This window comes from Oreochromis aureus, linkage group 14, assembly GCF_013358895.1.
Source record: "Oreochromis aureus strain Israel breed Guangdong linkage group 14, ZZ_aureus, whole genome shotgun sequence".
NCBI classification, from domain to species: Eukaryota; Metazoa; Chordata; class Actinopteri; order Cichliformes; family Cichlidae; genus Oreochromis; species Oreochromis aureus.
The window spans coordinates 2168513-2180338 of NC_052955.1; the positions used below are offsets into that span (position 1 = coordinate 2168513).

At 45.4% G+C, this 11826-nt stretch overlaps 1 protein-coding gene across 3 annotated transcripts; it reads right to left on the reverse strand.

Annotated features, from left to right (window-relative positions):
- Positions 1–355: 355 nt before the first annotated feature.
- On the reverse strand, positions 356–10809 carry LOC116329766 (P2Y purinoceptor 14-like). Of its 3 annotated transcripts, none has more exons than XM_031751846.2 (4): positions 10623–10809; positions 5392–5518; positions 5031–5290; positions 356–2202 (listed from the first exon to the last, which is right to left on the reverse strand). In XM_031751846.2, the coding sequence occupies exons 2-4, from the start codon at positions 5506–5508 to the stop codon at positions 1497–1499; spliced, it is 1083 nt and encodes a 360-aa protein (XP_031607706.1). In that variant the 5' UTR covers positions 5509–5518; positions 10623–10809; the 3' UTR covers positions 356–1496. The 3 variants fall into 3 exon arrangements, with proteins under 3 accessions (XP_031607706.1, XP_031607705.1, XP_031607704.1); XM_031751845.2 differs by having other exon boundaries at positions 5392–5575; XM_031751844.2 differs by having other exon boundaries at positions 5392–5578.
- Positions 10810–11826: the final 1017 nt, after the last annotated feature.

Genomic DNA, 11826 nt, shown 5'->3' on the forward strand with positions numbered 1-11826 from the left:
GTCATCACAGTGCGCCGTACAGCTGAAAGTCTCTCTATCCACGGGTAAAGACGCTGTGGATAGAGAGACTCATAATCATCTCCCAAAGTGGGATGGATGCCGTCTCTCCTAACAAGTTTCCTCCGTACACAGAGAGCGTGCTTTGGATGAAGCACGTGAAGGTGACACTATGAAATAAGAAGTTCTCTATAAATTTTAATGAAATTGGCTACACAGATAAGCTACACAAAAACATCACTGTGTGTTGGAACAGGAACAGGAAGTGATGCTCTACCGCAGAGAGAGAACACCAAGCAAGAAGAGTGAAACAGAGCATCTGTGTGCACTTTGAATACACTTAAACTCATAATTAATCTCTTTTTCATTGTTGTATTGATCACTTTCACTTAAGTAAACAGACTTTTTAATTCACACCTTTTAGGAGAATACTAATCTTTCATTTACATTAGCTCATATCTAAGTGCATACAGGACTTATTTACAGTATTTGTAGCAGAGAAATATAAGAGATCTGCATAGTATTGTTGGTGTAGTAGGTGTACAGAGTGCAGTGACCTTCGCCTGTCTGTGATGTCCTTTGGCCCAGGTTTATGTCAGAAAGGTGTGATGACACATGGAGGAAGGGCGTGGGAGGAAGAAGAGTTGCAGAAAAAGCCTGTGCGTGTGTTGAAGTGCCATATTTGTTCATTTGCAAGTCAAAATTCAAACCTTTTCCTCGTGATAAAGAGGCCGAGGTTTTCCAAAGATGTTTGTAGAAAAACCCCTCTCGATGCAGTGAGTCATTGTTCCTCTGCCTGCGTCTGTGGTCGCGTCAGTTGGTTATATGAAAGCTGGCGCCTGCCTGAAACTGACTTTTTGGAGGGACTTGTACTGTGTGATGCTTAGGAACAAAGCCCTATTTCAGTGTGATAAATGTATTACATTTATTTATATACAGAGTCGTTTACATACAGATTGTGGCTCTGGTTTAAGTGAACAATAACAGAATGTACATATTTACACTTTTTCAAACACATAGGTTTTTATGCAGTGGTTTTACTGGTCCAGTTCACCTGAGACCAAATCGGACTGCTTCCTGTAAATGAGTTTGAAAAGAGGCTGATTCGGACGTTTTAAAGGTACATCAGTGCAGGAAGAGGTGATAAAATGTCAAAACCTCTGAGATATGTTGAGATATGTTGGCTTGTAGTTTAGCCGGCCATCAGGGATTTTTTACAGTCACAGACTTAAAACAGAAGATAGATGATAAATAGTTACTAAGTGATGAAATTCTGCATCTACAAAAAAAATACTTCAGTGTACTGACATGACTTTTCTTAATATTTAGGCCTTTGACTGTTTGATAGCAAACAGAAACATTTCAGTGTAGGTCTTTGAAAAGCCCGACGTGGTACCACCCAGCATCCTGAAATGGCTGGTCCCAGCAGGCAGCTTTGGCATATAGTCGCAGTTTTTAAAGCTCACATTCATCACAGTTGTTCGTGTGTTAGCTTAAAGCTACAGCACGCTGGTCCTTGTCATTGGGGTGAGCGATAGCTTCCTTTTGATGGAGCTCTGCGTATCGCTGCTCCTCCTCTCTCCGTTCGCTGCGACCGTTGACACCTCTGTAGTGGTTTGCATGTTCCTGAGGCTCAACCTGGCCCGGAAGGCCTTGCAGAAGATGAAGTAGATGAGCGGGTCCAGACAAACATTGAGAACGGACACAAAGACCGCCATTTCCTTCACGTAGAAGAACACCTGTCTCCACGAACAGTTGTTGGTCTTGGATGTGTAGGCGTAAGGAAGGCGAACCAGGTGGTAGGGGACAAAGCAGACGCAGAAGACGCTGACCAGCACCAGCATGTTTCTGCGCGATCTGGCGAGCTTCTTGGACCCAGTAGATGCAGGCTGCTTCTCCTGCGCCACTGAAAGCTTGCGAGAGGTTTTGTAGTAGAAGACAACCAGGCAGACGAGGACGGTCACGAAGATGGTGGCCGAGAAGACGTGGATGATTTTGTAAAGCACGCTGAGCTCTTTACTGTGCATCTCATCACAGCTCACTTTTGTTAGTGTTTCAAATACCGAGTTTTCTGTTATAAGAGAGACCAGGATGTAGGAGCTCGTCACAGTGATGAGGAAGACCCAGGTTACAATGGATATTATCTTAGCACCTCGTACTGTCTGCAGCATGTGATTTCCCAAAGGGTGGACGATCTTCAGGTACCTGCAGGGAGGAGAGAGCTATCAGTGTGTGAGTCAAACCAACCCTTTCACCTCCTGAAAACCAAAGATTAAGAATGTTCATCCAGTGTGGACCCATGTTCTCCATCCTGCACTTTCCACCATGTCTGTGGCCACTGACTGTTGGACGATTGTGGCCCAAAGAAAAGCTTTAACTGATAACCTTTACGCACAGAGACTTCCTCTTCAGGGAGGACAGGGAGCATTTCATTGACGACAGTAAACCCTTTATTCACAGGGACATGACTGATGACTGCCATTTCGAAGTAGACTGATAACTGGACTCTAGTATGTTCCCTAAATTTTGTTCACAGTTGTTTGGACCTGCACTGTTGCCAGATCCGGATCTGTGTGATTCGAACTGGAGACGCTTCTTATTAAACTCACTGTGACACGGATACAGCGCTGTATGGGTCCACTGAGTCTGACAGGGTCTGAAGTCTGCTGGAAATAATCAGGTCAGGTAGGGTGTGAATATATGATCTACCGTATTTTCAGCACTATAAGTTGCACTTAAAATGCTTTAATTTTCTCAAAAATCGACAGCGCGCCTTATGTATGAATTCTAGTTGTGCTTACTGACCTTGAACTGATTTTATGTGGTACATGGCGCTCAAAAATCTGTCAAAAATGTTTTAGAACGACTTTGGTAAGCTACGAAGCCGCACCGCTTGATGGATTGTCGGAGCATTACAGCTACCGTAGTCAGGAGCCTCGCGGAGTCATCTGGGTCCTAAACTCCGTCACCTTCAGGTCCCAGAGTCAAACGAACACTGCAGCATCACTGAGAGTTACAAACTGTCTAAATTCTTTCATCTTTGATAAAATGATCAGTGTTGCTGCTTTACCAGGTGTAACTATTAAATTTAACATCCAGGCATCCATGAAAACAGGATTTATTACATTTAACAGAGTTAGAAGTTAGCAGGAAGTTAGCTCGCTGGCTTCCACCTAAACATGATATAGCATGTTCTGACTGAGAGATTTCTGAAACATTCAAACGTACAGCTCTGCTATCACTTCCAACATAAATGAAGACAGAAAACTAAACAGCAGTGACGTTTGTAGGGTTACTGAAGTTGGGCTAGCTGGTATATAATGATGTGCTACGTGATCGCTAGCTACACAGCTATGTTAGCATAGCATAAACACAGTGAAGCTGGAGGATGAACGCTAACTTTTTTCCACTCGATAAAAGTTAACGTGAGGGTTCACAGTGGTTAGGGACAAATGCAATCGCATGGCAGGATGCTGTAAACGGACCAAACTTCAGTCAGGAGAACAACTGAGATAATCCATCCACAATACGAGGTTAGTCATTAATATACTGCAACAACATGGGAATAGAGCAGCTGTGAGAGAATACAGCATTAATGAATCAATGATACGGAAGTGGAGGAAGCAAGAAGAATGAGTTGAGTAAAGTTTGACTTATCTGACTGTTTTGTTTCGCTGAATGCGCCTTATGGTCCGAAGAATACGGTAATTTGGCTGTTCCTGCTCTCCCTGGGTTTGGGGTTTTCCATTGGTCTGTCTCAGATTGGGTCTTAATTTTTTCAGGTCCAGCAGTAACAGCCGAGATCGAGTGGAGATGCACCACAGCGGTTTAAGCAAAGTTGACCGTTCACAAATGTTAAATGCAAATGCATTGATGTTGGTGTTTCACTTCTTAAATGATCCTCTTGATGTGTGCGTGTGTGTGTAATATGTGCAAATGTGCTGAGTCAGTGATGAACTGCGCTGTCGATTTCATTCTGCTGCTTCAGCTCTGACCACTGAGGCAGAAGTAGCATCAACACCACATCCTTTGCTTTTTAAACAAGTATGACGGTATCATGCTGATACCTCTCTGCAGCTGCAGAGACAACACGCAGCGTCACACTGACAGCTGCTAGGATCAGGCTCATGTCTACATCTGTACGTGTAATTTTCTCCTGTTTGGCTGAGAAGCCAGATGAACTGTAGAGCCACATAACAGACTTAATAAAAAGTCATTCACTGCTCACCTTCTGGAATTTTAAACGGTTGAAAATTCAGTAAAAAAGTTTGGATGTTACACCTTTGAGATGATCTGTCACAGGACGTCCTATCACAGTGCTGACACAAACACCCACTCACACCTACAGCCAGTTTAGAATCACCAGTAAACCTGAGGAGCATGTCTTTGAGGGTACCCGGAGAGCTAACGTTTGAACCCTACTCATGCTGCTGTGACCTAGTTACCAGGCAATGGCGCTAATCGCCATGACGCACATCGTGGACTGTTTATGGTTTTGAAAAAAAAAGTCCATCATGTATGCAGGTGGCGTTCAGCTCGGTGTCACGACCCGAATAAACGCCAGACAAACGTAACCACGTTCGATTTCCTTGAAATTTAATTTGATACAGAGTGAAGACAATCATCTACCACAAGATAAGAACCCACATCCCATCCACTGTAAATACGCTGAAAATGTTTGCAGCAGAAACAAACTTGCTACAGCTTCAGCGTATTTTTGTATCAGCTGTATTTTTCTCAGGTGTGTTTTTGATTCTTTGGTTTTTTGAGTTTTGGCGCCTGTTTTAGTTCCCTCTCTGTTCCCTGTAGGCCTCAGTCTTATTTGTCTGTCTGCTGTTGAAGTTTATTCTTCTGGTCTAGTTTTCTTTCTGTCCTTTGTGATTGTCTCCACCTGTCCTCTGTTCCCTGCTGTGTCTCATCTTGTAATCAGTTCCCTGATTATTTACAGTCCTCTCTTCTCTCTAACGCCTGTTTTTTCCCTGCTTTTGTATTTTTGCCTCAGTTTTGTGCAGGTGTCCTGATTACGTTCCCACCTGTTAGCGGCGATGAAGCCCATGAACGTGATGCTGGCGTACATGTTCAGGTAGAAGGCGGAGGCGCCGAAGTTGCAGTAGACCTTGCGGATGATCTCAGATTTAATGTTGGCATACTTCATAATTCGCAAAGGGAGGCAGAGGCTGATGAGGAAGTCGGCCGCTGCCAGGTTCTTCAGGAAGATGGTGACGCTGGACGCGTGGCGCTGACCCCTGAAGAAGTAAACGTTCAGGGTGAAACCGTTGAGGAACAAACCGACCTGCAGACACAGGAGGGACAGGAAGGAGGTTTGCATCATTTAGTCAAAGTTTAATAGTTATTTGCTGCCACATCATGAAGACAGAGAGGACAGCGACTCACTAGAAACACCAGGGTGTAGATCACCATGAAGAAGATGTGGGCTGAAGTGTCCTGGATGTCTTCATAACAGCTGGAGTTACTGTTGCTTCTGGACTGGTTGAAGGACGAAGCTGCCATGTTTCCGGGTCTGGAAAGACCAACCCGGGTTAGACGGCGGTTAAAACAGAGACGGTCACCACAGGAACTGCTGAAGGCGAAAAGGGAAGTGGTACAACACATGGTTACCAATCATGCCTTTTTCAGGAGGCCGCTGCTCTCACGGCACCTAAACAAATGTGATGCTAAATAAGAGGGAGCCTTTAGCAATAAACAAAACAAAAACTTGTGGTGAAAGGCGGCGAACATCACAGACGCCGAAGAAACGGACGATTTAAAAACAGCTCATTCTTCAAGCTGTTTGTTAAAATAGAAGAGCAGACAGAGGCAACGGTAACTGGGATTTTACTGATACAGATCTCCATCCAGACCAGATTCAGCGTTTTGTTTCAAACATGTAAATATAAATCACACCATAAACAGAAAACTGATAAAGAGAAAATCGAAGTATAGATACACTGAACAGGTAAAGAGAAGCTCAGACTGACTTCCTTTAATGATATTTAATCATTTAAACAATATTCACACAGGACAATATCACCTTTACATGGAGCTCAGACACACTCCATATTTAGGACGAGCTTCATTAACGTGCCCGCACACGCTTTTTCTAACATTTACACATAATTATGTCGATATTTAACACCAAGAAAAAGCAGGTCTTATTTTTTGTGCTTCATAGTGATAATCTGAACTGACCGCACCTGTGATTAGGAAGAATGAGGCTATGATGGGGCGGCGACTCTACGCCACGCACTGTGTGGATGTGGAGAAACGTCCTGTGGTCGTCTGAACGTCGCACATCTTTAGTGTAATGTCCCCCTTACACTCCTGCGTCACACATCAGCGGCACGCTTTTCACCTCTAAAAGGTCACTGAGGTGATTTTGGAAAGTTTATTTAGAATATGACTAATGTAACATTTCTGTTTGACCTGAATCTGATTTTTATACCTTACTGTTACCAAATACTGACAAATTTAGCATCATATTTATTTATATCAAACCATTTATTTTAAATCCTGTGGAGATTCTCACCACAGCCCAAAACATTCACATCATCAGCGAATAAAACTCATTTTAGAAAATCTTGTAAATATCATTGATGTGGGTCATAAATCTCGTGGTAAACGCAGAGTGGACGTGTTTCCAGAACCACAGATTTGTTTCCTTCTGTGTAATTTGTCATCTCTTCTGTGAGATGTGTTGGCGGCTGCGTTGTACACCTGACACACCTGATTCATAACATGAATATGAACAAGGAGCTTCCTGAGCTGCGAGCAACAGATTCACGTTTAGTGTTCCTCACCGCCTGAAGGTGTGTGGGGTTTACACACACCTGTACAGTGACACAGATTTACCCGACAGGTGGGTCTGTCACTGCAAACATGGCCTCGTAGCTGTGCAGCAACAGGACAGGTTACAGCAGCAGCTGCATTACTGACACTCGTCTCTGTTAGAGTCAGAAACATGTGGAGTAATGATGATTATTAAATCATCTTTGCCTCTCACAGAGCAGCGCGTCTCCTCCTGACGATCACAGCGGCTCAGACTTTCCTCCCAGAGGAGGAGGACTCCTGTCGGTCTGATCTCCTCATCGATACGACGATATGTGATCTCACAGAACCGATTGCTCTTATCTTTTCATTGACCCTGTGTGACATCTTCACAGGTCAGAGACGCAGGAAGGATCCTGCTAGCCTGTGTTAACCTACTTACTATCGTGAGCTTATCTGACCTCAGATCAGCACCCGTCGGTGTTTTTATTGCACAGTGTTTGTTTCATCTGTTCCACTTTTTTAATGATGTTGTTGTTACTGCAGCAGAGCATCACTGATGTAAAGCAGAAAGATCACTGCATTCACACGATGACGGGCGGGGGTGTGGGAAGTTTCGTGAACCTAAACAGAAGCCGGCTCATCTTCATAGCCTGACCCCGATCACTGACAGCATCTTAACCAAGGCCTCCTCCTTCATAGGTTCCATCATCTGTCCTTACAGGTCGTTACCTCTGCAAAGCCCCGGCCCGATGAACCAGGACCAACATATGCCAGGGTAAAGCCCGGGGGCCGCCGTGGGGCCAGAGGAAGTCCCACTCTGCCTGCTTCTTCTGGCACCTTCACCACAGCTCTGAATCCTAAACCACACACAGTCACATTTGCTGTGTGGCAGGCAGGAGATTGGACCCAAATGCAGGACTCACAGGACACAGAGGGAGGAACTAAAGGAGCTTTCACTGTGCTGTGAAAGACTTGAATACAGGAAACAAGAAACAAACCATAATAACTAGAAGCTAGTAAACCAAGGCCTCAGGAAATGAGGACCATGGAGGAAACACACAGCACTGAAGAGACGTACGACACGACAAAGGAGAACACAGAGCTTCAATACACAAGGTAGTGAGGAGGGAACAGGAAACAGGAGGGAAACACAGCTGGGACTAATCACACATAATGAGGCAAGGGGAAGCAAAACTAGATACACTGAGATGAGACACGAGGCTATCAAAGACAGACGAGCCCTGAGACACGACTGACTGAGGAGGCAGAGTGACTCTACGAGGGACACGGGGAAGGCAGAGCAACAGAAACCTAAATCCTAGGAACTAAGACTCTAACACAAGCAGAACCAAAACCATGAAAAAGAATAAAAGAGAAAATAAATTAACCGCAAACCATAAACACTGAGTCAGAACACTCAGGACCACGACACACAAGTCTGATGTGAACCTGTGAAGGCTGCACTGCAGAGCAAACACCACGGCAACAGGCAGCCGGGCATTATTATTATTACTATTATTATTATTATTATTGTTGTTTTATTCTATAATTTCTCCACAGAGGTCTCCCTCCCTCCCTGAGCTTTTGTTTTTGAGCTGATGCTGAGGTTTGGTTTCACTCCCGTGTGACTGAGAGCAGCAGGCCCACATCACCTTTGAAACTCTGCAGACCTTCACACACTCGAAATCTGTGCCACTGTTTCACGCATTAAAAATATATTTCACGCTCAGTTGTTGTTGATGTGACGTTCACGCCAACCGCATAATTTTGCAGGAAGAACGTGAAACCAAACTTGATTTTTCAGAGACGAACAAACAGATCTGACCAATCAGATCACTGCATTTGGCAGCAAATGCGCTGAATACAGCGGCAACAGTGAAATAAGCTAGTCTGACCTCTGACACGACTGCACGCTGCTCTCAAAGTATTTATCAGTTTCTTCATTTTCGTCGCTCGCTGTCCACACTCTTTCTTCCACAGTGGGTTTTTTGAGGATGTTCCACGTTCAACATGTTCATCGAGTGCACGTAACTCGATAAGTTTACATTTAGTCTGCGCTCTGACCGAAGCGTTGACCTCACTCACGGATGGCGTTGTAGATGTCGGCTTCGTGCTGTCGGCCTGTTTATCGTTCTGGCTTCACTGTTCTGTTAAACGAGGGGTTTCGTTCCTGTGCGCGGCCCTGAGGGTCGATACGCTCAGTTTGGACCGAGGGTGTCGTGTTTGTGCAACAGGTCGACGCCATTTCCTGTTTCTAATCGCACAAGTGTCCCTGCAGGACTTTTAAACTGAGGTTGAAACAGCAGACGCGATGGGGTAGGGCTGCTGTTGTTTTCCTTACAGGTGTTTCCAGTTCAGGTATGTGTGGTCATGTGACGAGGCACGCAGCTGTTGGCAAACATGCAGGACTCGCCCTGTTTGTCCCTCCACGCTGACGTTTTCATTTGAACAGTGGATTTAAAGCAAATGAAACCTCGATCTGTTTGTGATTGTGACTGCAGATATTTCCAGCTCTGGTGTTTTTCTCCTGACCAATCAGCTCAGCGCTCTCGTCTGCTCTGTTACATCAGCACTGCGAAGCTGCAGCTTGTGGTCACAGCGGCTTAGTTGCCACAGTGCGACCCAGTTAAAGAGAAACAGCAGCCACCGATAATCGAAACTTCATGAGAATTTTTTTATTGGCAAAGAAAACATTTTTTTTTTAAGTTCCACACTTAGAGAGGGTCTATTTTCTTTGAGGAAGCCTCATCACAACACTGCGTCACCACCAGTAATATCTCCCAGAAGACTCACTGACATGTGACTGAAAACTAAACCTGTGCTCAAACATCACTGTGGTGTCTCTGTGTGATCAACAATGAGGATTTGTGCTTCTGCAGGAATCTACGCCGTACCTGCGTGAATCCGTCTGCACCTCACGAGAGATGTATTAGAAGTATTCATCACAGCATCAGTATAAGGATGTCAGCACATTCCCAGAGGGAGATCAGACCGTTGGCATGGACGTGAGGGAATAACAACAAGGAGGAAAAACCTGAGGGACAAATGTTTGACCACGAAAATAACCAACTACAAGACGTCCCAGCGGTTCATGTTGTTGCACTTAAGTCTGCCACAAAGTCACATCAACTGGCCTCATCATCGAAGAGCTGCGGTGCAGTCCGCCGCATTAGCAACTTTCAGTGCCGTTTCTGAGTGCAAACAGCATGTTGGGTACAAATCACATCCACGCAGCGCTTCCTCTGCCTCGCACCCACTTACTCCAGCACACCTGTCTCCGGACCGGGGAGGGGGGCGCCAGAGAGCCCTGATGGGACCCTCACAGCCACAGAGAGACCACCTACACAGGAACACATTCTTACTGTGAGGCGACAGCACTAACCACTGACTCTGTGCTGCCGGCACACAAACGCAGCCAATAACAGTTAACTATCACTGGAACCTCACAGCTAAATCGCTCCCATCCATGGTTCTCAGTAATGATGGACAGCAGAGGAAAGCAGACGTTCTTTGGATGTTTGCACCTCTGTGCAGCCTGCAGCGCTGGGTCGATAGGCCGGGAACCACTGAACCACATGAAAGATGCCACCTGTGAGCCAAAGATACACAAGCCTGTGCGCGCTGCGAGCAGTGAAACCGCAGGAGGAGAAGCTCCCATCTCTACATTCTCATCCCAAAACCAGAAAACATTTTCCTTTATTCACTACTTTCACACTTTCAGATCTGTGAGCAGACACACTAATACCAACAGCGGCGGTGTCAGTGTTTCTGTGTGAATATGCTAATCACAGCATTTAAAGGCCAGACATGTGACATGTAAGCATACAGGTGAGGTGGGGTAGAAACAGCAGACTTACCTGCAGCACTGTCCTGTCTGCGCGTCTTCACGGTGAATCTGTGAGAAACCCTTTATGACTTCCTTCTGCACAGTTTATATGAGGAAGGCCAGGCCACACAGAGAGAGGGAGGGCGGTGGAGGAAGCTGGTGGTTGCTGCTGTGCTGACGTCCTGCATGCAGCACCGTTCCTCATTTGCAAGTCAAAAACACACACCTATTTTTACCAGGAAGTTTTCATTTTTCCAGAGATCTTTATTGGAAAGAGCTCTGCTCTGAGTGGATCTGTTGCGTGCGACACTGTTCATCAGAAAACAGCAACTGCTGGAAATACACTAAGTCAGACACACAAACCAGAACCAGCAGGTAAAAGCAGCTAAAGGTTAACCAGCAAGCTTTACGGCTTTGAGTCAGGCTTTGTGTGTAACACAGATCAGAGTCGACTCGTAAATGTCCCGTGACTCACAGTTTGTGTTCATGTTTTCTTATTTTCAATCAGCAAACATAATTCTGTTTTTATTCGATTTACGCGAGTGTTTAGTGTGAGCTGGGAGTGCCTGTCAGTTATTCAAAGCCGGTTCTGGGTCCAGCACATGTGTCAGAGGAAGAGCGACATGTCGCTGCTTGTTGAAGGTTTCTGGTTTTTAGCAGCAGAGTGAACGCTGTAAACACACAGCGAGCTGCGTCATGGGTTTGGTTTCCGGTCTTGAAGCGTCCTGGAGAACCTGCTGCAGATTCCAGACTGATGGTGGTGCTATGCTGCCATTGGCCCTTTAGCCCAGGAGAAGACAGGGGTCAGTTTTGGCAATGAACTTGATGGCTGAAGACCCATAATCCTCCTCTCTGTGAAACATACGACCTGTGCAAACAGACACTATGCAGGACGGTGAAACCGCACTGAGTGTAGATCAGTGTTCTGGTTTTAAATTCTATTAGGAAGTGTTGAAGGCTGGTGCGAGTCCAGATTTTACATCCGCTTTTGCACCAGCTTACCAGACTCAGTGTTTTCTCTCTGTATCTAATTACACACTGATTCAGGGTTCAGATTTCACAGCTGTTTTGGATTACCTGCTTTATCCTGTTTTCAGATTCCTTCAGACTGCTGTGGAACTTTGGGATGGTCGGGGCCTGGTTTCACATCTTGTTTTGGAGCCTGTTTTGGCCACACCAGCCCTCTGTTTGTATTCCCAGGCTGACTCCAGGGTTCTGTTTTTTTGGTTGTTGTT